Raw genomic sequence first — 23,317 nt, forward strand, 5'->3', positions numbered from 1 at the left:
TTGGGCCTGTAACTGTAGGCCTACCCAGTACGCCTCAAGCCTGACTGATCCTTGAAATTTGAGACCGTTGTCTCTATTAAAGGCAAAATAATAATAATGCTGAATTAGCTTATATTTTGAACACATAACAAAACTCAAATAAGGATTCCTCAACTTTGGTTATAATGTAAAAATACATATGCCTGACTGCAGCCTACGCGACGGCAAAAACTGTTTATAAATTAACTTACAAGGTATAGTTATGGCATTTAGTTTTATCAAAAGGGATTGAGTAAATGAATAAACACAAGTTTGACACCTTCACATTGTATCCAGTTTAAATGAAAAGCAAACAGCAGTGTAGTGGTTCCATTTTAATTTAATGCAAATATACTGTACAAGGCAAACAGACCTACAACGCCCCACAATTTCCTTATCTATACACATCAAACCACTAAAAGGAGTTCAATGTACAGTACACGTTAGTTAGATGAACACAAGAATTAAAAAAAGAAAGAACGTCTAACAGGGTTGCTAAACAACACTGGTTCTCTCCAAAGCAGGAATGCCTGAAAATGAGAGGAAAGGTTCATGCAGCAGTTTAAAAAGCAAAACATTAGGTACAAATAAAAAATATTAATGGTAAATATACCATTCAAGTTGTGTGTGTTTATGTGCAGGGAGTATTTTTTTGCTTCCAGTGCATGTTGATTCCTTTACCCTAGGAGCGTAACCAGTATGTGATGCTTTCACAATCACCTTAAGTGATAAAGTCTATGTAAATTTACAAACAGTGCAAGTTTGTTTTCCTCAACACTTTCTCAAAGCATCCTCAAAAGCAACCCGTTATCTACATTAACTTCAATCAATCGATGAGTTATAAATCCGTCGTCCATCTGTTTCTTCAAATGTAAAAATTTAGAAGTGAAAACTTATATTAGCTTGGTATAGAAGTGGTCAGAAATTCCAATACTTCAATCTTTCACATTAGTTGAAATCAGAAAAAATAAATACAGCACTACATTTTCACTTCACGTTAGCATCCAGAAGAAAGGAAATTAGTGACGAAGGTAATGACAACATGAAAAAAGGTAAGGGGACATCTCAGCTTTGCAATCATAGAAATCATTTCTTTTTCCATTAAAATAGTTTAGTAACTGTACTGTGTAAGTGAAGTCTTGACATCCAAGCAAATTGTTCCAAAATAGCAACATTCATATGGATCACTCCAGCATGCCTTTTCAGGGGTTGGGGTCACTGGAATCATACACAGTAATACATTAACTATTAACTATTTACAGCTGTGACAAGCAAGCTAAAAAGGTATTCCTCTGGTAGTTCTAAAGAATCATAACACATCTTAAGTTTTGTTGCCATGCAGAGTTACTTACTAAGAGATATGTTTGGGAAAACAGACAGATTGAAGGAGGAGGGTATTTCTTGCACTGACTTCTCTTCAGGCAAAGCTGGTTTGCATCATCATTAGGCGCTGTCGATACCTTCCCCTGTATTTTTCTGTTTTAATTTCTGCAGCAAGGCAAGGCTGCGAGCCAAGCATCCACAAGAGAACAGCTTTCACACTAAATGAGCAGAGCAGAACTGGTAGTTGGGAGATACGTAATGTAGCCATGTCTTAGTAGAAGCAGAGAGCAGTAAAAGCAAGCAGAGTGATCAACATAAAAAGAAGGGAGGAAGTATACTTCTGTGTTTAATGGCAAAATTTGAATAAAATAAATAGTGTCCCTCAGCTGGATTATATGACAGAATGCATCTGCTCCACAGCACACATGCCTGAGTGAAGAAAACGTTTGAGTTAGAGACCATGTTAGCAACAATTCACAATTAATGGAGGCATTCTATAGATCGCATTCCTGTTCTTTCTAAGCTGCAGCCTCATTCTCGGGAGCGTCCCACAATAGTCAGGATGTAGAGGAAAATGTTGATGATGTCGGTGTAGAGGCTGAGGGCAGCAAAAACGTACTCCTCTGGACTCAGAGACATCTTCTTGTTGCCCAGGAGAAGCTGAGTGTCCACAGCCAAAAACTGCAGGCAAGAAACAAGGTCGGTATTAGTCAATTTAAGAGATGTCTAAAATTAAGATCTAAGATAAATGACAAGCAAATGCATTAGCAAATTATTTAGACAAAGAAAAGCAGAGTTGTCTATCAAAAAGTTGAACTGGACTCCACTTGTGTGACAGCACAAATAGATGTCAATTGGTAGATTAAAGACGTGTAGTAGTGATACGCGGGTCAGGGCACCCACCCGACCCATAAGGAGAGCCAATCTGCAACGCCCATCCTGCAAAAATATGCATTAATCAACAACCCAAACCCAACCCGTAAACCAGCAACTATATGTTTTATAGCTGCACAATCGTCAGGGCTGAGGACAGAGTCTAAGTTAATAATCACTTACTCGGAATAAGGCTTTGTCACTTTTTGATCTGGTTGCCCAAACATGGGATATTTTCTAGTAAGTGCATCACTAGCGTAGACTGGTTGATTAGTATTCTAACATGAATACGGTGCTTTAACTGTTTAGCGTGTAATCGCTCTTGACTGTTGTTGGATGCACAGCCTCGCTCTAGCTAGCATGTGTGTAGTGAAAGCCCACATTTCCATCGTGCAGTGACACACTATCACTTATCTCAATACATTATGACTATACTGTTTTGGCACTAAAAGCCAATAGAGCCATTTGCCGCGCTAGGGTTCATCAAATGCATTTTATGACATATTCTCTTTCTTTGTTCATCTAAAGTTGCCTACCTCTTGTATTGGTCCAAAAGACTTATTTTACCCTCTATAATAATGTTTATAGTGGTTTACCAGATGTTTTGGTTGAGTTTGGCTCTCATGATGTATGGTCATGTATTAACATTTTTATAACAAAGTCAGGATCCCGCTTTCCTCTTGTTAAGCGTTCCTACCCTAATTTGTGCTTCACACTTAAACAGTATCAGATGAAATGATCCCTTATTGAGTAAAATAAAGTTCAATGATTGGTGGAAAACCATCTGTATGGTGAGATAATGTTGATGACTGTCTAGCAACTGTATCCAGACGACTGAACGCCATTACCCAACTGGAAAGTATACCTTCCGTGAAATATATTGCACTTGCTCAAGTAAGACTTCCAAGTGATCATTATGGTTGCACAAAATCTGGAATGCGCCCCAAAGTGAATACATGCAACAGCCACAGGCACAATGAGAGTGTGAAACTTACGCAGGTGAAGAGCAGGGCCCCCAGCGAGGCATAGACGATGTGCAGGATCCTGTGGCGGATGAAGATGCAGAGGATGGAGAAGAGCAACAGCACAATCAGGCACACAAACAGCACGCCCTGACAGGAAGTGAAGTCATACTTGCTCTGTGGTGAAGAAGGAAAGAAAAAATGTTAGAAAATATATAAAGCTAAGGTGTGGGACTGGTGGCAAATAACACTTTAAAAAAAAAAAAACATTTATGTATATATATATATTTAAATGCATTTTACAGTTGGAATCCAAACTCAGTTTCCCTGGTTATGCCTGATGATTTAACTAATGCCTGGAACAATCATTTGTGCTCTCAGTTTAATGTTGCACACTTTAAACTGTGAAAAACTAATCAGAAGAAATTCTCACTTTAGCTTTTGAACCAGAGTGACTATGTTTTTCTGTAGACATTTCAATACATTTACTCAAGCAGCTTTTTGGGGGTCTTCTGACCTGTAGTGAGAAGAGCACGACAGTGAAGCAGACCACTGCAGTGATGCCCACGGCCATGATGACGGTCTCTGTGTCATAGAAGCTGGCGATCATGCCCACCATGTAGGAGAGGCTCAGGGTCAGGATGGACTGCAAGACACAGAAAACACACGATCAAATTAACATTACTTAGGACACACTTTACATGGTTTAGATTTCCAGGTGAGATGATGGAAATATGGATCATTTGTCGGTCTCAAAAAAAATATATCTTGAATCAAGACAAATCTATAGAACAAATCACATAGATGTCGCCCTAACACAAAAATCCCATTCAGGTAGAAAACTGCCCATTGATTTTAATCGCGGACATATGTGAAATCAGCAAACTTGTTCATTTCTGTTGTCAGATTGAGTTTTAAGTATAATATTTTTAGATATATAGTATTATTTTTTTTTTTTTTAAGATAATATTTTGGGCATTTTAGACCTTTATTTGATAGGACATCTGAAGACATGAAAGGGGAGAGAGAGGAGGAAAGACATGCAGCAAAGGGCCGAGGTCGGGCTCGAACCTGGCACCCCTGCGTCGAGGACTAAACCTCTATATAGGTGCGCCCGCTCTCCCAAATGAGCAATCTGGGCGCACTAAATTTTAAGATATATAGTTAAACACAAAGGTCTTACCTAACTGATGTTTCTGCTGGGCTAATTTTCTGTACTGTATTGCTATGCTATGATCTTTAATAAACCAGATCTAGCTTTAAGAACAGCAACATCTCGTTCAAAACAATTATTATAAGCCAAGGCAGTTTTACAGTAGACAATGTTTCAGTGGAAAACAAAACAAACGATCCTAGAAATTGCAAGAGGAACTGACAGAGGAAGCCCAGTTCAGCATGAACATTTGTAAAGTGATGTAAAGTATGTTCCTATTTCCTAATTTGAAAGGTGGGTAAACAGTGTTTACGGGCAGCCTCCACTACACCCCGGTCTCACATTAGATCATGTATGATTCTCAGGAGCACCTAGAGCTTTCACTTTCAGCTTTCAAAAAAATTGTAATCATTGTTCATTAAAATGGTACACACACTGCGTGAATTGGTTTATTTATCATTTTAACACAACTTTACATTGGCTAATCCATACTTTTTAATGATTTGGTATTAGGGTAAGTTCTTACCAGTGCAACCAAGTTCCAGGGGTGCTTACGGCGGAAGTCTCCACAACAGCTGAGGACAATTAGAGACACAAAGAAGACTGCATAGGACACATAGTATGTCCATGGATTACGTCGCACAAAGAACTTGGCCTCATTGACAAAGGTGAAGACTGCAACGAAGGAAAAAGTGATCGTCAGCTGCACTGTGAGAACCATGAAGACCTGTTAGGAAAGAGAAATGAAGCAGGTGAAGTTGTATTCAATGCCATATTAACTTCTTTATCAGACACATTTAATCTTTTTGAAATGGTAAAGGACCTACTTTTCGGATGAACGCTTGTCGGATGCTCTTGTCCTCTAAGCCAGAGTTGGTGAACTCCTCATTGTCGTAGTAAGATGGAGGCCCATCACCATGGTAACCAACACTGCCGACAGTTTCTGGTGAACAATAATAACAGTTTGCCAGTTTGTTTTGGTTTCTTTAAAGTAGCACAACTAGGCTAAACAAATGGACATGTCTGTGCGCGATTGACTGATCTTCTCATTGATTTCCCGGTCATCTGTGTTGAGTCTGATCTAAACTGGAGCCAGCCATGTGTTGTCCTGGATAATGTACATAGTTCTTGTAGTATTCACAGGCGTGTTTAGTGTGTAAATCCATTTACGTGGAAAAGTGAGACACCTTACTTAGATTAAATTAGATTAGATAATACTTTATTCATCCCACAGTGGGGAAATTCCCTTATTACAGCAGCAGCAGTTTCTTACAGTAAAAAGCAAAAAAACAAACAAGTAAACACACAAACAACAGACAATGAGCAAAAGGTATTGAGTGAATGTAAAGTGGCATTAAATATAAGGTATTGAAAATTACGGTTGCAATAGAAGAAGAAAAATATTGCAGTGTATGGGGGTGTAATGGGGCAAAGAGGAAAAGTTTGGAAAAAGTAATTATGAACACAAAGTTAGCTTTAGCACACTTTTATGGATGGAGAATAGGCAGAGGCAAAAGACATAACTCACATTCGTTGAGTTGCAGGCCTACTATTTGGCTCTGTCATGATTTATAGGCTCTCTGATACATTCAGGTACCAAATGAAAAAGAAAAAGGTGGCCTAGAAAGGGAAAACTCTATTCATAAACCCCTCACATCTTTGGTTTAACCACTCACCCGTGGGGTCACCGGGAAAGCCTGGCTGTGCGACCCCTTGCTGATAAGGACCCTGTGGGTAGGGTCCTTGTGGGTAGGGTCCCTGTGGGTAAGGTCCCTGTGGGTAAGGTCCCTGTGGGTAGGGCATCTGAGGGTAGGGACCAGGGGCAAAACCTGGCCCTGTCTGGGGGAAGCCCGGCTGTCCATAGCCAGCTGCTGGTGGGTACGGTCCTCCTGGGGCTTGGCTGTAGTTTGGAGGTGGCATGCCAAAACCTGGCTGAGGGGGTCCATAAACGTTGTTATGAAGTGGGTTGTTCTCCCCCATAATAGGGTATCCGCTCTTCTCCTGGGACATCGTGTGGGGGGAGGCGCACTCTGCTGCTAGAACAATCTATGAGAAGAGACGTAGAATCAGGATTAGTTCAACTAAAAAACATCTGTATCCAGCACAAACATACATTAAAGAGGTAAGAAGATTTTAATGTTCGCGGTAAGAAAATATTCACAAAATTTCAACATCTTTCTTTCATCTTTAAAGTCCCTGAAGTAAGCAGAGAAAAATAAATGAGAGTACACTATCAAGGCCAAACTGGCTGAGAAACAAAAACTGCATATCCCTGACTGAAAAAGGTGACTGGCAAATAAACAATGATGCAGGAAGAGAGGGCCGAGGCATTGTGGAGAGCTACAACACTTTGCCTTTTTGTTTTCACAAAATAAAATCCAGATTTATTATCATTTTATGCTATTTTATCTGTTTTACCTGCTTCCTTTTTTGAATTTTTCTTTCCTGCTAAAATATGCTATATCACCTTTCTAAAAATCTAATGTGATTGGCCATTACATGGTCTTACTGAAAAGAACCTGAACATTTAACAGACAGTGCTAAAACGTCCATGCTTACAGGGTCTTTGATAGGGCTAGGCTGTGGGGGATCAGGAGGAAAATGGTTTGAAATATAAAAAAAAGAGAGCAACCACCTATAGGCCCTTTCTACGAAAAAGACTGCTGCAACACCTGTAGTCTTGGAAGAGACCAAGGGTTACAGAGCACCTGGATGAAATAAACACCTTGACATGGATCAAGGAGATCTGCCACCAGAGCATTGAAGAGAAGAATACAAAGAGAACTGTAAGAGGGAGGAGAAGTTGTGATTTAAGTGATTTTTTTAGTTATTTAGTTCTTTAAATTTTAGTTAAATCGCTGTGGTTAAGTACACACTCTTGAAAATATTTGAAATCATTGTTGAATTCTGAGATTTGAATGTGTTGATTTATCAGTAACGTGGTATTTTATTGTGAAGTGTAGATTATGAAAGAAGGGAAACATGTCTTGACGCATCCTTGGTTTACGGTCAGAAGAAATAAATGATGAGTTATTCATGAGTTCACTGACAAGCAGTGGGCAGCTGTGATCTAATCTAATAAATAGGCCACAGGTCAGAAAGTCACTAAACACACCAGATGAGACACTTGCGTCACACTGCTGTGAGAGGAAGTTAGGGGAGGGGTACTTCACTGTCATGGCTGACTATCCAGACACATCTGCAAATACACATCTTTGGCAATGCATGCATAGGGAAGTCCAGTCTGAAACAGTACATATTAAGGTAGTTAACTACAATGGGACATAGGAAGCAACTGTAGTTCCTAGAAAGAGCTGAATGCACAATGCACTGCATAATAATAAAAAAAAAAATAATAATAATAATACATGCTACTTTGCATTGACGGTGTGATATATTGGGTGCATAGTAATGTACTTAAATGTGAATTATCACACTATCTAATGGTTCATATTGGGTGTATATAATTAGAGTTAAGAATTTGACTTTAATTAATGTCACTTAGGAAACACACACACGTATATGTATATATTTTTAAAGCTCTAATGTCTATGTTGTCCAGCTAGGTTGGGGTGGTGATGATGTTGTTGGAATGTGGTAGCAGAAATTACTCAACCAACCTCTGAACTGTGTTGTTTTTTTATTTTTAACTCTTCCAAAGTTTCATGGAGGAAGTCATTTTAAAATGATGATGTCATTCTAAAACTTTCTCTAATAACAAGGTTCAACCAGAAGTTTGCTGAATCCTCTTTACTACTACGAAAAAGTACACCAGTAACCACACGCTACAACCATACCTACATAAAACTGCCAATCCCACACACCAGCTTTCTGGATTTTACCAGCAGAAAAAAAGAAGCAGGGATGAATGGTACGAGGGAAATTGAGGAGACGGCAAACACTGTTCACACTTGAATAGCCGGACAATGTTACCAATGATGCAGGTGCCTTGGTAACCAAATGTATTATTTATCTGCTTTGCTTCAGAAGAGAAGACATTTTGGCTGTTTAATGCAGTGTCCCTCCCCCCCCGGCCCCTGCACAACCCAGGTCAACAGGTTTCTGCACCATTTACATTGCAATCTAGAATGCTAATGGCGCACCTACATGCATGGCACAAAGCTGCACACTAAAAACGTATCTCTCGGCAAGTGAGGTCAGATTTACAAGGTTGATTAGTGCTTTCAAACGTGGTGTGCATGTTTTATATAAAAGGCCTGCACAAAAACTTCTGCTGAGGGATAGGAGTCAAAAAGCCATTCCCCTGATTGCTTACTTTAAAAGAAAAGCTTGTGTCTGCAATACAGACTTTAAAGTGGTACAGAGGCCTGTGCTTTTTAAAGTCCAGTTACTGCATGTTTACAGTACAGCTGTGTAATGCATGAATATACAAACACAAGCATCCTAATCTCAGTCCTTATGCCATTTCTTTCACACACAAACCACCACCAAATGTGTGAATTTATAAACTAAAGTACAAAAATATCCATTCAGTGGCAGATTAGAAAGCTAAAAATCATGCTTAATGTTTCTAACACTGCCTCTATCCTTCTCCTCCCTCTTTCCAGACCACACCGTAAGCATTATGCAACACTGCTCTATTTTGCCTTAGCTAATGCGTCCGGACTCCAGTGTGTGTCCACATGATCCCTGTCTGTCCATCGTTAGGACAGTGCAGTAGGAGAGAGCAGACAACATGGCGAGTGCTGTCTGAGCTTCATGATCTAAATAGTCTCCATTTAGATCATAACAGATTACAATCATTATCTGAGGAGCAAAATCCCTCCTGGCTTTCAGGACAACAATGGTTATGTAATGGTGCCTATAGTACACTGAGTACAGCAGGTTTGATTGAATTACTTGAAAAACCAATTTATCTGTCAGTGAAAAGTTTGCACTGTAGTCAATATTGGCTTCTCTTAAACGATCACTCTCTTAATCTGAATGGATGAATACTCAATCATTCTGAAACACTACAAAAGGTTTTGTTGGCTTGCGTCCAACAATCTGAGTGAACCCAAAGCTGTAACTGAATAACCTAAGAGTCCTTAACTAATTACGTGAAACACGCAGTCAAAGCACGTGATACCCTCCCTGTTCAATGTCCATGGAAGCATTTAAGATTGTATCTCAGGTCTTGAATGAATTTGCTATCCATGTTAGGGCTGGGCAATAAGCTGGAAATCAGATGTTAAATAACAATCCGGACGGAAGAAGCAATAAACTGCTCCAAGTCTTTTTTTCCATCAATTGATTATTCTTTAGGTAACACCTCAGAAAAAAGGTGAAAATGCCTCTCACAATTTCCTCAAGCTCAAGGTGATCCAATTCTCAAAGATATCTAGTTTATTTTTACATTAAAAAAATAAAATAAAATAAAATAAGAGAGGCACAGACAAATTTTGTCAATGATTCTGTGATCACAGAAACTACAGGGCTCTAGCTTGATGCTGCCATCACCCTGAGACAGGCCCTCGTCAAAAAGAAAAGACACTCGCCACCGGCCGGGTTTAACAACTTTTCTGGGGGGGAACCCTGAACTTTGTTAATCTATAATTACAGCTTGTTGTGAATGACTAATTTGGACATTTGTGGAACGATAACATGATCAAAGTATGATATTCCTGAAATTGAATAAGCAATAATTGAATTAGCCCCCGGTCTTTATTTATATTCATTTGATGATATTGTAAATCATGTTTAACAAAAGTGACTTCATTGTTTTTTTAGAACTGAATTAAACTGTTCTGGCCTATCTGTAGCTTTTTATCCGTGTAGGATGGCTTACCTCCATAGTTATGAAATGTCAGAAATATGCATGTTACAACGGCTTGGTCTACAGAGACATTCTTCTCCTCAGATATTTTGACAAAAATGTATGAGTCTTAAGACCAGAGCATGTGAGCATGAGTGGAAATTCTCACCACTTCTTGCTCCACTCACACGTTCTACTTAAGACATTGAGACATAGCTGTAATTGCTTAAATGTACTTCATTCAATGAAAAAATAATTAAAACCCTGGTCTTGCACACATAAAACTACCACTGTTTTAGAAACAAAAAGGTTAAGCCTCTTCAAATAGGGACATTAAAAGTTGAAAGCCCTCTCTCTGCCAGCCACTCATCTCTCAAGTGCACAAGACAAATTCAAGAACCACAATAGTTTCACTTCCATGTCTGTGGTGAAAGTAAATACTGTACAGTCACAGTTTTGTTTTTGTTTTTTTTAAGGATGGTTAGTCAGTTCAAGGCACTGCTTGTACAGCTTCACAAACATTATTTGGGAGATTTTAAATCGTCTAAGAAAAGACAGTCTGACGCTAGATGGACAGTCCCACTATCCCTGGCTTCAGCTGATAGCTATCGGCAGGGGAATTAGATTAGGCAGGGTATTTTGGCTAGCCAGAGACCCACGTTAACACAATTAGGCTAGCACAATACTTTGACAAACCCATAAACAACACGCTATGTGCATGCCTGAGCAGCACCAGGAAACACAGTGACAAAACAAGAACAGCCGCACAATGTACTGGGGCCTATACAGAGGTCAGTGTGTCAAAACATGTGGCGCCGCAACAAGTTTAAATAATTGTGATCTTTGATTGAGGATGACTTAACACTATTTTGCACATGCAATACTTTTCCTACAGCTACATACTAACATGACTTCATTCATTCATTCATAGAGTGCTATAAAATGAAATGCTGTTTCACAGTCACATGATGACTGACTAATTCAGTGGTAACAGTTTTGCACACACAACGCACCAATAACAGACTCCTCAAAAGCACAATAATAACATATTGAGTCCCGTTATAAAACTGCCACTTGACCACCTTGATAAATCCCCCATAAAGTCGCTGCTGGCCCATCTGCCAGCAGATGCAGCAGTCTGGAATGATATTGTCATCGTGACGCGCTGTGTCAGCAGCAGCTCTGGCTACGTCTAACCTGCAGACACGTTGCCTTGTGACAGACGGCTGCACTTTAGGTAGGTATGGCATAGAATGTCAACATACTACTGCTATCTTAAATATTCTTTATGATGACTGGATATCTTTTTTGTTTGTTTTGTGATCAGCAGTTGACATATTCAGGAGGCGGTGTTAACAAGATTATGGTTTAGCTTTATATCTCTTGTCTGGTCAACCTAAAACCCACTGAACTCAAAATCTTTCCAAACAGAACGGAAGTGTAATCTTCACTTATCTAAAAAGTTAAATATCCCCTCTCTTCAATACTAGCAAAACAGAATAAGCACATACATGCTTATTAATGGGATGTTATTACAATGGCTGCAATTGAAACTGAGTAATCCTGGACTTAGTTTAAGTCTGTTTCACAGCTGGACGGTGACACAACAGCAGAAACATCCACTAGTGTCCTCACTTGTCTCTTCTCATCTTCTTATTCCATTAAATGACTCCTCAACATTATGAGAAAATGTTCATTCAAACTCCCTCACTGTAAAATTGTATCACAAGGAGAGCAAACTAATTTGCTCGGCACGGCATCATGCATGTCCTGGTAACAAGCTGTCAGGTGAGAACCGACAGGCTGTTTCTCTCTGAGCTGGTGAACATCATGCTCAGGTATAGCCTTCAGCTTCAGTCAACACAGGATAGCCAGATTGTAAATAGAGAACTTCAACCACCAACACTGTCGACCTATAAATAAATAAAAAACATTTAATAGGGGGTCTAGGATGTAAATAACTAAGGACAGTTTTGGGCTAATGGAGACTGTGTATATTTGGAGGTATGATGATTAATGAAGAAGGCCTAAGTTGAGATAGAAACAACACATAGGCTTTCACAGAATCAGGATATAGGTGCATTAATATTGTTGCTGTAATAATGAGTCTATCCCAAGTTGAGGTCCCTTGATTTGGCAGGGATGTAATCACTGGCTTAGCCAGTAAACAGAAAGGTCTGGTTATTTAATCAATTAACAGTTTTTCAGTTGACTTTTTGTCAAATTTACCACTACAAAAATGTAAAGGGCTGAAAAGGAATGATCATTTCCATTACCAATTAATCATCACATTTTCTTGAATAATCAGTAAATAGTTTGGTCTATAAAATGTAGAGCTACAAATTCAACTGATTAGTGGCCAACTATTGAATTTCTTTAATTTCAGCTGCCTAAATGTGAATATTCTGTAGTTTGTTCACTCCTCTTTGATAGTAAGCTGAATATTGTGTAATTTGAGTTAATTGTCAAAATAAAGTAATTTTTTTTTACAATTTTCTAAAGCCAATGTGACATCAGGTCTCAACATTGTACATATATTCGTGTTGACATAGACATTAGGTTTACAATAAAATAAAAGTGAGAACAGCAGTAAATTCTCACATTTAAGAAGGTAGAACCACTAAATGCTTCGCATTTTTGCTTGAAAGATTACTAAAAAAATAAACTTAAACCACACAAAAATTCTAGTAAGACTAAATTTAACTGATTTGGAAAAAAAAGGTTATACGATAGGTTTAAGAGGTTAAGCATGAAGGGAAACCAAAACAGAAACCTAGGAATCGAAAAGAGCGAGCTTCGTTTTCTGGTGCACCTGCAGCGGGCGTACCTCCATCTGGGCCTCACACAGCGCAGATAAACACTGCGACACTGCGATTATCCGTTAGCTAGCTAGCGTTACATCAAACTCACAAATACTAACCCCAAGCTAGCAAGACCGCCATTGTAGCAAGATATCGATAAACGGAGTGTTCCGGCGGTGGATATTCTTTATCCCTGCTCGCCATGTTCTTTGTTATGTCATGTTTAACCACCACGTTTACGGCGCGTAGCTACCAAGCCACATTTATTTTCTTCGTGACTTTACGTTAACGTTACTGTATCTTATGTTAGCCGTGCCGTTCTGCTGATAAAATCTGTTTTGATAAGTCACCTCTCTCTATCTTGTGACAGTTAGCAGTAACAGTAGCTATAGCTACTGTACAGCTGTGCTCGCTAGACGCACCAGCATACGATAACGCTAACGTTGTTATTGTATGTAGTACACGCGTACACACACGGAAAACGTACTCCCACCAAACTCTAACTCACGTACCTTTAATTAGTTTATTTCAGGGTAGCGGCCGACATTAACGTTAACTCTCCCTCCTCTTTCTCCTGGTCTGGACCATGGATGTTTAATAATAACGGACTGGACTAAACAAATGGCTCGAGCAGCTTACGACAACACACTACGTCGTCACGTGATGTGTGGGAATTTCCGCGTGTTGTCTTAATACATAACGCAAAATGACCATTTTATCCAAGTGGCAATGGTTGTATTTTACGATTTATTTATGATACTGACGCAGTATTTTTCGCTGTGTCATATGAGAGAAAAAAAGTTGTGCAGTTTACTGGCTTTACAAACACTGCGATCGAAAGATCTAGATCTGGAGGATTCGGCACTGCACGCATGATGCATAACAGCAGTGTCACTGTGACGTTACTTACGTAAAAAATTGAGGCAGTGGTTTTGAGGTTATACTCTAAAAAATCAACCCCACAACAATTTACTGGGAAATAGGAAATACTGGACTTTTTAATCTTTAATCCACCACAATTATCCGACAACTGGAGTTAATTTTCATGTTTACTTTAGTAACACAAAATAATAACTGAATAGTATCATCGATTAGGCAACCTGGCACATATACTGTATATTTGTTAAAAGCCCTAACTTTACGACCAGCAAGACGAAAGAGATCAAACAATAATACATCAATAATAATCGGATCATATATATATATATATATATCATTTTTGGCAATTCTTCTGTATAATGAGTTTTTTTGGAACCAATTACATTTATTTTGGGTCTAATATTTTTGTTAAGTAACATTTTTGCATGACTGTTACTTGTAGTATAATATTTCTAAACTGTTGTATTGCTACTACCTTTTACCTACCTTAAGAGATAAGAGAGTACATTACATAACATCACATTTAATTTAGCTGACGCTTACTATTATTTTATAGTACTTCTTCCCCGACTATTGTACTTGGTATTCCTTTTCATTTATCTTACAGCTGTAGTTACAATATCTTAAGGCTCAAATTTACATGTAATAAAACACACACGCCTTTAAAATGCAATCACTGTTTAAGAATAGACCAACGGTTTCAAGCCTTTTTGGCTTGGTACCTCTAACAAAAAGCAGTGTCCACCTGGGGCCCATGAGTTGTTGGCAGTTTCATCAATTTGCCTTCTAGATGTCTGATGATTAATAATCTTATTTATTTCAAATAACTGTTCGAGGCCCAAAGAAGTAAAAACTATCCAATATATCAGGTAAAAAGCTAGGAGTATTTCCACCTCCGTTTATTATTAAACTATATGGTGGCCTGTAGTCACAGTCATCCATGTCAAAATCCAACTTTATAAACTGGAATCAGGAAACACTAATCTTTCTATTCTGTACACAATTGTAAAACAAGTCTTTGTTTAAACTACTTGCATATGATATATTGCATATTATCTGAAACCAAATCATGGCTGGTTTGACCATGTAGTGTGCCCGGGGCAAAAAGTAGGATCACTGTTTGTGATACTTACTTAAAACACAAATGTATTTAGGAATATTTAGCATGTGAATTTCTCTCTATGGCTAGACAGGTAGCCACATCAACATTTCAGATGATAATTGGACCTTCTGGGCCCCTTAAGGTCTGGGGTTTGTCTCTTCCATACAAACCAAATCCAGCTTTTTGAATCAACTACACATTAAACTAGACATTTTCATCAAATTGCTGTTACAATTTGATTAATGCAATATAAAGTCACTGGAATTTGTACAGACTCAGACAACGGCAGACATGTCCCTGGGGATACAATGTACATAGTATACAAGACGTGTAAGAGTCTTCAGTTTTTTTTTTCCCAAGTTGTCTTTCCGTTCAAGTCCTTATCTTGTGCCTCAACAACACTCAACATGGCAAATCTTGTTGAGTGTTGAAACACATGTGACATAACAGCAGTTACTGGTTGTAAGGACGGCTTCGAAGCAGATTGTCCAGTTCAGTCTTGTTGATGGTACCATAGGCCTGGGAATAGCTGCCCAGTTTGGCTCGAGGGTCGCCTGCAGCAGCCACATTACAGTTACTCTGAAATACTTTCTTGCTGAACCGTGTCGGTGGCAGAGCCTCACGAACCTGAGAGGTGGAGCGCTGATTCTGCATGGAAAGAGAAAGAAAGTTAGACATGCTATGACAGCCATTCTATTTATCTCTTAGTAAAGCCACCTAGCTTTTACATAGCCACATATTTTATGTGTTACGTATGTTTTATGTTTAGATTATATTTTCATGCATTCTATGCATGGTTCAAAATTCAAATCATCTACCTGCCAAATGCTGATAGATTTTCCTCACTCACCAGCCAAAACACAATAGTAATCTAAACATTTGCTAGCTAAAATTCACTAGCCATATGGCTGGTGGACAAAAAAAGTAGATTTTTGAACCCTGATTCTATGTTTAAATCAATATTTAATCAAGCATGTAAATAGGCTGAAATTTCATCCTGGCATTGAGACATATTTTACATGTCCTGAGGTGTGGTAGACTAACCAGGCGTGCAGATGTGACATGTAGCCCAGAGGACAGGGATGGCTCATCTTGGCGAACCAATGGGTTGTTCTGGGTTTGATTAAAGCTCAAGGAGAAGGAGCGGTTATGGGTCACAGGGGCTGAGCGACCACGCCGAAGAATCTGGTCCATGGTCTAGTAAGGGTAGGGATAAGAGAAACAGCAACATACAGGGGGGGCCACAGAGAGATCACGAGTAGGAGAGAATGCAAGAAGCCAAAAATAAAACAGGATGTAAAAACGAAACAAGATTACATCACAACAAGAGAAAACAAAACTAAAAAGAGAAAGTAGACTGAGGTCGGTTGCTTACTGCATCAGTGTTGGTGCCCTCTGTTGGTGATGTTGTTGCACCTCCATTACTGGACTCTCCCACTAGTTTCCTGTTGGCTGCAGTAGGGGGGTAGTTTGGAGGACCAGCTTGACTCCGAACAAAACCATCTGAATAAAAGAAAAGGGTTTGTGTTTTTTACCTTTTACTATAAAAGGCATGGGACAAAAAAAACAATACTTTTTAAACACCTTATTTTAAGAATTATAAAATGTTTTAGACCAAACCTATCACTTTCATTCACAAGTCAAGGTTCTCAAATGTTAAATGTCTAAACACAGGCAAAGATTCAAAAACTTTTCTTAACTAAAATGCAAGATTACAAATCTGAACAGAACATTGTTTTTTAAATAATGCACTATGGCCGTATATTATTCAGTACCAAAAAAGTACTGAAAAGGTTCAATACCCAGTCACGTGTTGAAAAATAAAATTCAGACATACTCGGGGCATGCGTGATGGGGTTATATGTGAGTTTTCCCAAGCCAGGACTAGATAATGGACTCATCTTCTCCACAGCAGGTGGGGTTGACACATTTACAGGCCCAGGTTTGGTGACACCTGTATGGGAAGGAACGTCGTTTGTCTCTTTAGTCTTTTCATGTTGTGTTTTCCCTCCGCGGTCACCACACCCATTCACTGCCTCTGGGCTCTTCTCTACTTTATCCTTCACATGGGGCTTCTCAATGCTGCGGACACAGCCTCCATGCTTTGGATGGACTAGCCTTAGCAACCCCTGATCAGTTCTCCTCTCCAGTATCATCTGCAGGTTAGAAACAGAGGACAACTAGGGTTATATATATTATATATGTTATATGTATGTATGTTACTATGTAAAGATTAAAAGAAATGTCTTCTGAACGTTTCTGGATCATTTTGTACCTCATAAAGTTTGTTACGGTACTGAACAACAGATAATTGTATATCATCATCCACTGGCAGCACTACATCGTAGTTAAGAGCTGGCTCCTTGGCTGAATTATGAAACCTCAAGAGACAGAAACGTTTAAATTAATTATAGCACAAAATAGTAATAAAGTTATGATACAAATTCTTGTGATCTCTCTAAACTCAATCTAGCACATGGAAGCAAAGCATTCAGAAGAAATTATTTTAACTGTTCAACTAAGCCAACAAAACAGAAGATAACAAAAACCTTTTTGTGGATAACCACTGCTACTCATTTTAACTCATCGGAATTCTTGATTCTTCCTACCTGGCTACATATGGGTGTTGGAGGGCTTGCTCAGCACTGAGCCGCTTGTCTGGGTTGAAAACTAGCAAACCTTTCAACAGGTTCAGAGCTTCAGGAGGCACAGACAGCTGGAGAAGATCCTCCAAAGGTACCTGTGGTCTGGTGAAGGAAGGGGGAGATTTTAAAGGCTATTGCAGAGATTTAGCATTGCTCTACTGTAACATCGTCAGACTTGTGTTGTACAGTTAAAAAAAATGTAATTCCATGCATTTTTCCTCCTTGTCAAAACCTGGCGTCTTCATTACCCACAATGCAACTAAATCTCTGACCACTAACAGTCTGCTTGAAGAACTTCTTTAACATATGTAGTAGCATTCCCCGAGACCTATAAACAGACTTTAAAGTGTAAAATAGTTGGAGTTTCCCTTTAAATACAAAAAAGCAGCCGGCGGAGGAAAGGCAGTGGAATGTGTGTGTTTGTGTGTGTGTGTGCAAGCCTGCACACAAAACTGTTTTTATTTGCATTTTTTAAATTAGGTCCATATGTGTTTGTTTTATGTCATGAATTTGAAAATTAACTGAAAATTGAAGCTGTCATTAGTTAATGACTTTGCTTTGTCACTGTTGCATCATTGCACCTTTGCAACAATCACTGCTCCTGCTCCCTGAGCAGGTAACTCAGCCCCCCCTCCACTTGCATGTTCTGATAACAGTCTTCCCAGTGGAAGGAAGGAAATGTGTTATCATCACTCCCAAAACTAGCTCTGTCCCATGAGTGACAAGGTCAGAAAGAAACCTAACATCATCAGAAACTGCACACACTCTGTGTTTACATATAAACAAAGTAATACATGTGAGTTGACTAAGGAAAATGTAACAGATGCATTGTTGTTTATTTAAATTTACACATACATATAAAAAAATCTCTCCATTGATACATGTTCACAACATGAATAATAAAAACGATTCTTACTTTAGTAACATTCTCTGAATGACAGAAGATCCGTATTCAGACTTGATTGCAAGAATATCTGAAAATTGAAATACATTTATTAATTCATAGTGGTGAAGGTTGTCAAATACTAAAAGTAACGAGTGAATACTTTAATCACCTTCTGGACTGGGGTGGGGTATGGCACTCATGATCTTCTCTATTTGGTTTATGGTGGATGTCCCGGGGAACAGGGCTTTTCCAAGCAGCATCTCTCCCAGGATACAGCCAAGGCTCCACATGTCCACGCCTTTAGTGTACCTTTGGACAAGATGTATTCCTTTTACAGCCTGGTACACTAAGGTATCCAAATAAGTATTCTCTTCACTGAGTTAAAAGGTTTCAAATGTGGTTTTCTCCATCACTGTTAAATCAACTGCTGTAAAGAGCAAGCACAAGTAGAAGATGTAGTACAGACACTGACTAACAGATGCTTGTCACTGCTGATACCTCGTGGATCCCAGCAGGATCTCAGGAGCTCGGTACCACCGCGTCGCCACATACTCCGTCAGTGCTGGATTCCCACTGTCCTCTTGGATCTGGTTGAGTGATCTGGCCAAGCCAAAATCACAAAGCTTGACTACACAGTCGGTGTCCAGCAGCACGTTGGATGGCTGATGAAAACACAGACAAGAGAAATATTCTTCTTGGGGACAACAATACTTGGGTCTACACTTATTTACAGAGAGGTCAAATTTAGCAGGTCGACCACGGTATGAGAACAGAAATGAACCGAGGTGGAATAGCAGACAACTAGGAGAGAAGGAGGGATGAAATTAGGCTCTAGGACCAGAAGCTGTTTTGTGTAGCCATGTCAACAAATTTCCCGCAGACTTGTGGAAGTGTTACTGAAAGTGATCATGACTAATTCATGACTAATGCTTAATATTCTCCACCTTGCGTACCTTTTGGTCCCTGTGGATAACATTTCCTGAATGCAGGTATTTGATAGCTTTGAAGAGCTGATACATCACATAACGTTTGTGGATGTCCTTCAGTAGGGTACCTTTCTTTATCACTGCATGCAGGTCGGTATCTGGTACAAAGCAGAAAGCAAAAATGGATGATAATACAACTGTGACATTAACATCTACCAAAGATTGAATTGTACATTGTTGTCAGTTATTTGTGATTTTGGAATAGAGTTTCTAAACACATGCTCTTCCATAATCCCTATGATTTTCAACCATGTCCTGAAAGAGCAAAATAGTGGAGGTCTGTGCTGGATGCTGATGGACAGTCATGGATTAGACAGCAGAGAACAAACACACATTCACACATACACACACATGTACACACACAACCTATATTCGTGGCCAAAAACTTCCAAACACTCACCCATGTATTCAAAGATGAGGTAAATGTCTTTATCATTTTGAGCTCTGACAACATTTAGAAGTTTGACAATGTTGGGATGATCTCCAAACTCCTGCACACGGAAAGGGGATTTTGAGTAACAGAAACCACACACACATAACACAAACAAAGTCCTGGCTACTGTTTGATCTATAATAATAGGCAGGTATTGTGTAAAGTACAGAGAACGGGAAAGTTTCGTGTAACAGAGGTTACATATTGGTCACTGTAATAATCCAATACCCCAACACCTGGAATAGCACTGTAGGATGACAACAGCTGATTAGGGGGCAGAGACACAGCTGAAGGTTGCAGCTATGTAGGTCAGCAGATAAAAACAGGAATGTGTTGATATGAAGCAAAGTGAGACAGGTAAATTGTTGCTGTCCCTTGTTAATCTCCTTTTGAATAATAATAAAGTTGAAGTTTGCTACTGTCAATTTTTTACTATTCTGCATTAGCCATTGCTCAATGGGTTTCACATAGGAAATTAAACAGCTGCAAAATCTGTTTGCAGCATGTTTCTACCTATAAAGCAATTCACTTCCAAAAAAACAGCAATGGAAAAATTACTTCTGTAGTAGCATCAGTGGAACAGACTTTCAAAATACAGCAATTTATTTGTAAATGTGTTCAGAGAATTTTCATGTTATTGAGTTGGCACTTTTTTATATAATTGGCAATGGAGCTCATTCACTGACTAAAGAGTTAGGAGCAGTATTCTCAGACACAATACTGAATGTATCATGAAGTGTCCCTAATATTTTATACATTTATTCAGAAACATACAGGACAAAGACAGAAATGATGAAAACAAAATGTAGAAAGTGGAAGCTAAATTATTAACCTTTGGGACTTAAATTTAAAAGAATGAAAGTATGACAGTCAGTTGGCCATTATTTTCACTCAAACAAGATTATAATTGTTACCTGGAGGAACAGAATTTCCCTGAATGTCCGCTGCAAAAGGAAAAAAATTGCGGTTAGGATGTGAACTCTACAAGCAACATGCCAGGAAATAAACTCAGCACACACAAGCCTCCTGTTCCATTTAATCATTAGCCAAACTTATCTTTGTTGAAACAAGCAAGTGAGCCCAGGGGGCGATTCCAGTATTATTAAGTGGGGTGGCATTCAAGACTACACAGGGGGGGACAAATAATCAGTCGGCAAGGGGGGGGCAGCTACATTATTATGATATTAAGATATGAATAACAACAACAGGGTACAATAATGAATTTACTTCATTTTCACATCAAGCACACACCTGGGCATCTGTCCTGTTCCTGAAGGCGTCAAAGATCTTCTTTACAGCCACAACCTGGCCTGTCTGTCTGTCAACTGCTTTCCACACAATGCCATATGCCTGAGAGAGATACAACATACTGGTATCAGGTCACCTCTTCTCCATGCAGGAGGTGGCTTATATTCTGTCATGCATTAGTATAGTTTTAACTGCAGAATGTGAAACTGGTAAAAAGATATATAGAATATTAAATTGGGGAAACACTGTGGTCAGGGCCGTATCATGAAATAAAAAAAAAATCTAAAGTCCAAGCAGCTGCTCCATACAGGTAATAGTGACTGGATTAATAATATTGAGTCTTTTATTTTCCATGTTTCAAGAGTTTCTTGGTATATACAATGTCACATCTTAGGACACCTAGTTCTAAACATATGAGTATTTGCCTTTTAAACCCACAATACCTTTTAATAAACAAAACAAAAAACATATCCCTAGAAGAACAGGTGAGGACATGACCTCTGTGTCTGTGGTGAAGGGAGAGGCAGGGTGCTGATGAAGGTGGGGAAGTCAAGCATAACAGAGGCAGCAGTGAGGCAGGGCGTTAGAGAACACTGTTTTTGTAGAGACACAAGGAGCAGCACTGTCACTGGAGGCAGTGGGTCAGATTCACACCGCCCCGGTGACTCTTGTATCTGTCAAACCTCGGCTAGACGAGATAGTGATTCACATTTACAAGGGAAATTGGGTTTCAAAACCCAAACTGTTTATAAATGAATACATTTTTAGGGCATTCTTTTGCTGCTGTGAAAGCACTTGTCTATCTAAAGCCAATTAGCATAGTGCTGTTTACTGTTGTTTGGCCCCCTGAAGCATCACCGCACAGAATGCTATTATTATCTCGACTGTAAACAGGTTCAACAGCCGTGTAACATGAGTCACATCTTAACTAAGGTATGTTTAGTTAGCCAATATGAGGTGTCTATGTGGCAGTTACCACCTGGCCATTGCAAGCAGAGCAGCAATTTGTGAGTCTCAGTGGACAGTCTATGGAAAAAAACAGGCAGTTTTTTAGCCAAGTGGCAACCCTTGGGGAGAGAAAAACAAAAAGGGTTTGGACTCTCAAGGGAAAAAGTGTCCTCACAAATCAGCTGATCTGCAAAGAAAGAGTTTCTCCTGCCAAAGTAAATAAATCCCATGCTTACAAAACTGGTGTTGACTGACTGAGAATTGTAAGTCTGGAAAATGTCTGGAATTTTTCTTAAGGCTAAAGTACAGAGGGGCTTAAAATGTGGTAAACATACAGCTACAGAGGAATCTGATGTAAAGAGCGTGTCTGCGAAAACATTGAAAGTGTTTAGCAGCTCGCAAACCTTTTGCAAATAGGGATTCATGTCAAAGGTGCAATGAGGAGTTTTGTTGTTCATTGTGTAGCCTGGGGGAAATACACTTCCATTTAATCCAGTAGAGACAAAAAGAAAAAGTCACTCACCCCTTTTCCAAGTCGCTTCTTGATGTCATACTTCAAAGAAATGTGGTCCTCCACCTCAGACACATTTGTTGATTCATAATTTTTGCTCATTTTCTTTCAACAGTCCGTTCTGCTCACGCAGAATGCATCACCATACTTTGATTATTCCTGTAGGAAGATCAATAGGTCTTACATTGCCCAGGAAACAGGTGTTAAAACGGTTGGACTGAATGGTGCAACCGGTTCCGCCAGAGCTGCAGCTTAAAACTAACCAGAATTTCTGTAGTTTTGTATCTCATCTGGCAACCCACACGCGACCCTCTGTATCTCTCACGACTTGTAGCTAGTCAGACGTCGCGTTGCGCCCACTGTTCAATGTAAGTCCAAAAGCAGCACGTTCGTTTTAAACTCTAGCTATCTCATCTAGCTAGTGACTGTTTAACCTGCACTGTAGATTGTATGTTGTTATCTTTCAAGGTGGTAATCAATTCTTACTGCAAGTTTGGATACTCCACACACTGCTGCTGCAAACAAGTGACCCGTAGAGTTTTGTCATTACTTGTTGTCCTGGTAACCAATACGCTGCTGCCTAGTTCTTAAAGGAGCCGCCCATGGCTGAATTTAGAACAGCTACACCACAAGGGAAATTAAAATAAACATCTTTTTATCTTCCCTGCTACACCCCACAGTCGGTGGGCTACACTCATTTGTAGAAGTCACAGATGGATATCTATGGAGCTAGAACAGTGACAGTAACCTGTGGTATTGAAAATAAAATTTGGCATTGAAACAACAAATATTGG

The 23,317-nt window shown here is 39.2% G+C and overlaps 2 protein-coding genes across 4 annotated transcripts; both read right to left on the minus strand.

Moving 5' to 3' along the window:
* Window positions 1-342: 342 nt before the first annotated feature.
* Window positions 343-13,618, minus strand: grinaa (glutamate receptor, ionotropic, N-methyl D-aspartate-associated protein 1a (glutamate binding)). 2 transcript variants are annotated; one of them, XM_034892027.1, is made up of 7 exons: window positions 13,398-13,618; window positions 6,006-6,375; window positions 5,157-5,269; window positions 4,856-5,056; window positions 3,694-3,822; window positions 3,210-3,353; window positions 343-2,022 (listed from the first exon to the last, which is right to left on the minus strand). In XM_034892027.1, exons 2-7 carry the CDS (start codon window positions 6,337-6,339, stop codon window positions 1,873-1,875), a joined length of 1,071 nt encoding a protein of 356 aa, XP_034747918.1. In that variant the 5' UTR covers window positions 6,340-6,375; window positions 13,398-13,618; the 3' UTR covers window positions 343-1,872. The 2 variants fall into 2 exon arrangements, with proteins under 2 accessions (XP_034747918.1, XP_034747917.1); XM_034892026.1 differs by having other exon boundaries at window positions 5,157-5,272; window positions 13,398-13,616.
* A 1,027-nt stretch (window positions 13,619-14,645) lies between these two features.
* On the minus strand, window positions 14,646-23,128 carry mapk15 (mitogen-activated protein kinase 15). 2 transcript variants are annotated; one of them, XM_034892024.1, is made up of 15 exons: window positions 23,010-23,127; window positions 22,536-22,682; window positions 21,068-21,166; window positions 20,731-20,760; window positions 19,784-19,874; window positions 19,351-19,481; window positions 18,896-19,059; window positions 18,567-18,706; window positions 18,428-18,485; window positions 17,476-17,613; window positions 17,142-17,247; window positions 16,704-17,022; window positions 16,242-16,369; window positions 15,911-16,063; window positions 14,646-15,514 (listed from the first exon to the last, which is right to left on the minus strand). In XM_034892024.1, exons 2-15 carry the CDS (start codon window positions 22,623-22,625, stop codon window positions 15,320-15,322), a joined length of 1,842 nt encoding a protein of 613 aa, XP_034747915.1. In that variant the 5' UTR covers window positions 22,626-22,682; window positions 23,010-23,127; the 3' UTR covers window positions 14,646-15,319. The 2 variants fall into 2 exon arrangements, with proteins under 2 accessions (XP_034747915.1, XP_034747916.1); XM_034892025.1 differs by lacking the exon at window positions 21,068-21,166 and having other exon boundaries at window positions 22,536-23,128.
* Between the last annotated feature and the right edge of the window lie 189 nt (window positions 23,129-23,317).

The sequence above is a fragment of the Etheostoma cragini genome, chromosome 14, assembly GCF_013103735.1.
Source record: "Etheostoma cragini isolate CJK2018 chromosome 14, CSU_Ecrag_1.0, whole genome shotgun sequence".
NCBI lineage: Eukaryota > Metazoa > Chordata > Actinopteri > Perciformes > Percidae > Etheostoma > Etheostoma cragini.

Bases quoted from the DNA above. Each gene is read 5' to 3' on its own strand.
- grinaa (XM_034892026.1), bottom strand. From the start codon at position 6,339: ATGTCCCAGGAGAAGAGCGGATACCCTATTATGGGGGAGAACAACCCA. The intron at 3,823-4,855 runs GTAAGAACTTAC...TGTGTCTTGCAG, and splicing joins CCTGGAACTTGGTTGCACTG to TCCATCCTGACCCTGAGCCT. The intron at 3,354-3,693 runs GTCAGAAGACCC...TCTTCACCACAG, and splicing joins TCGTGCTCTTCTCACTACAG to AGCAAGTATGACTTCACTTC.
- mapk15 (XM_034892024.1), bottom strand. From the start codon at position 22,625: ATGAGCAAAAATTATGAATCAACAAATGTGTCTGAGGTGGAGGACCAC. The intron at 19,482-19,783 runs GTGAGTGTTTGG...GCTTTGTACCAG, and splicing joins CCTCATCTTTGAATACATGG to ATACCGACCTGCATGCAGTG. The intron at 16,370-16,703 runs GTATGTCTGAAT...TCTTTTATTCAG, and splicing joins CCCCATCACGCATGCCCCGA to ATGGTTTTGTTCGGAGTCAA.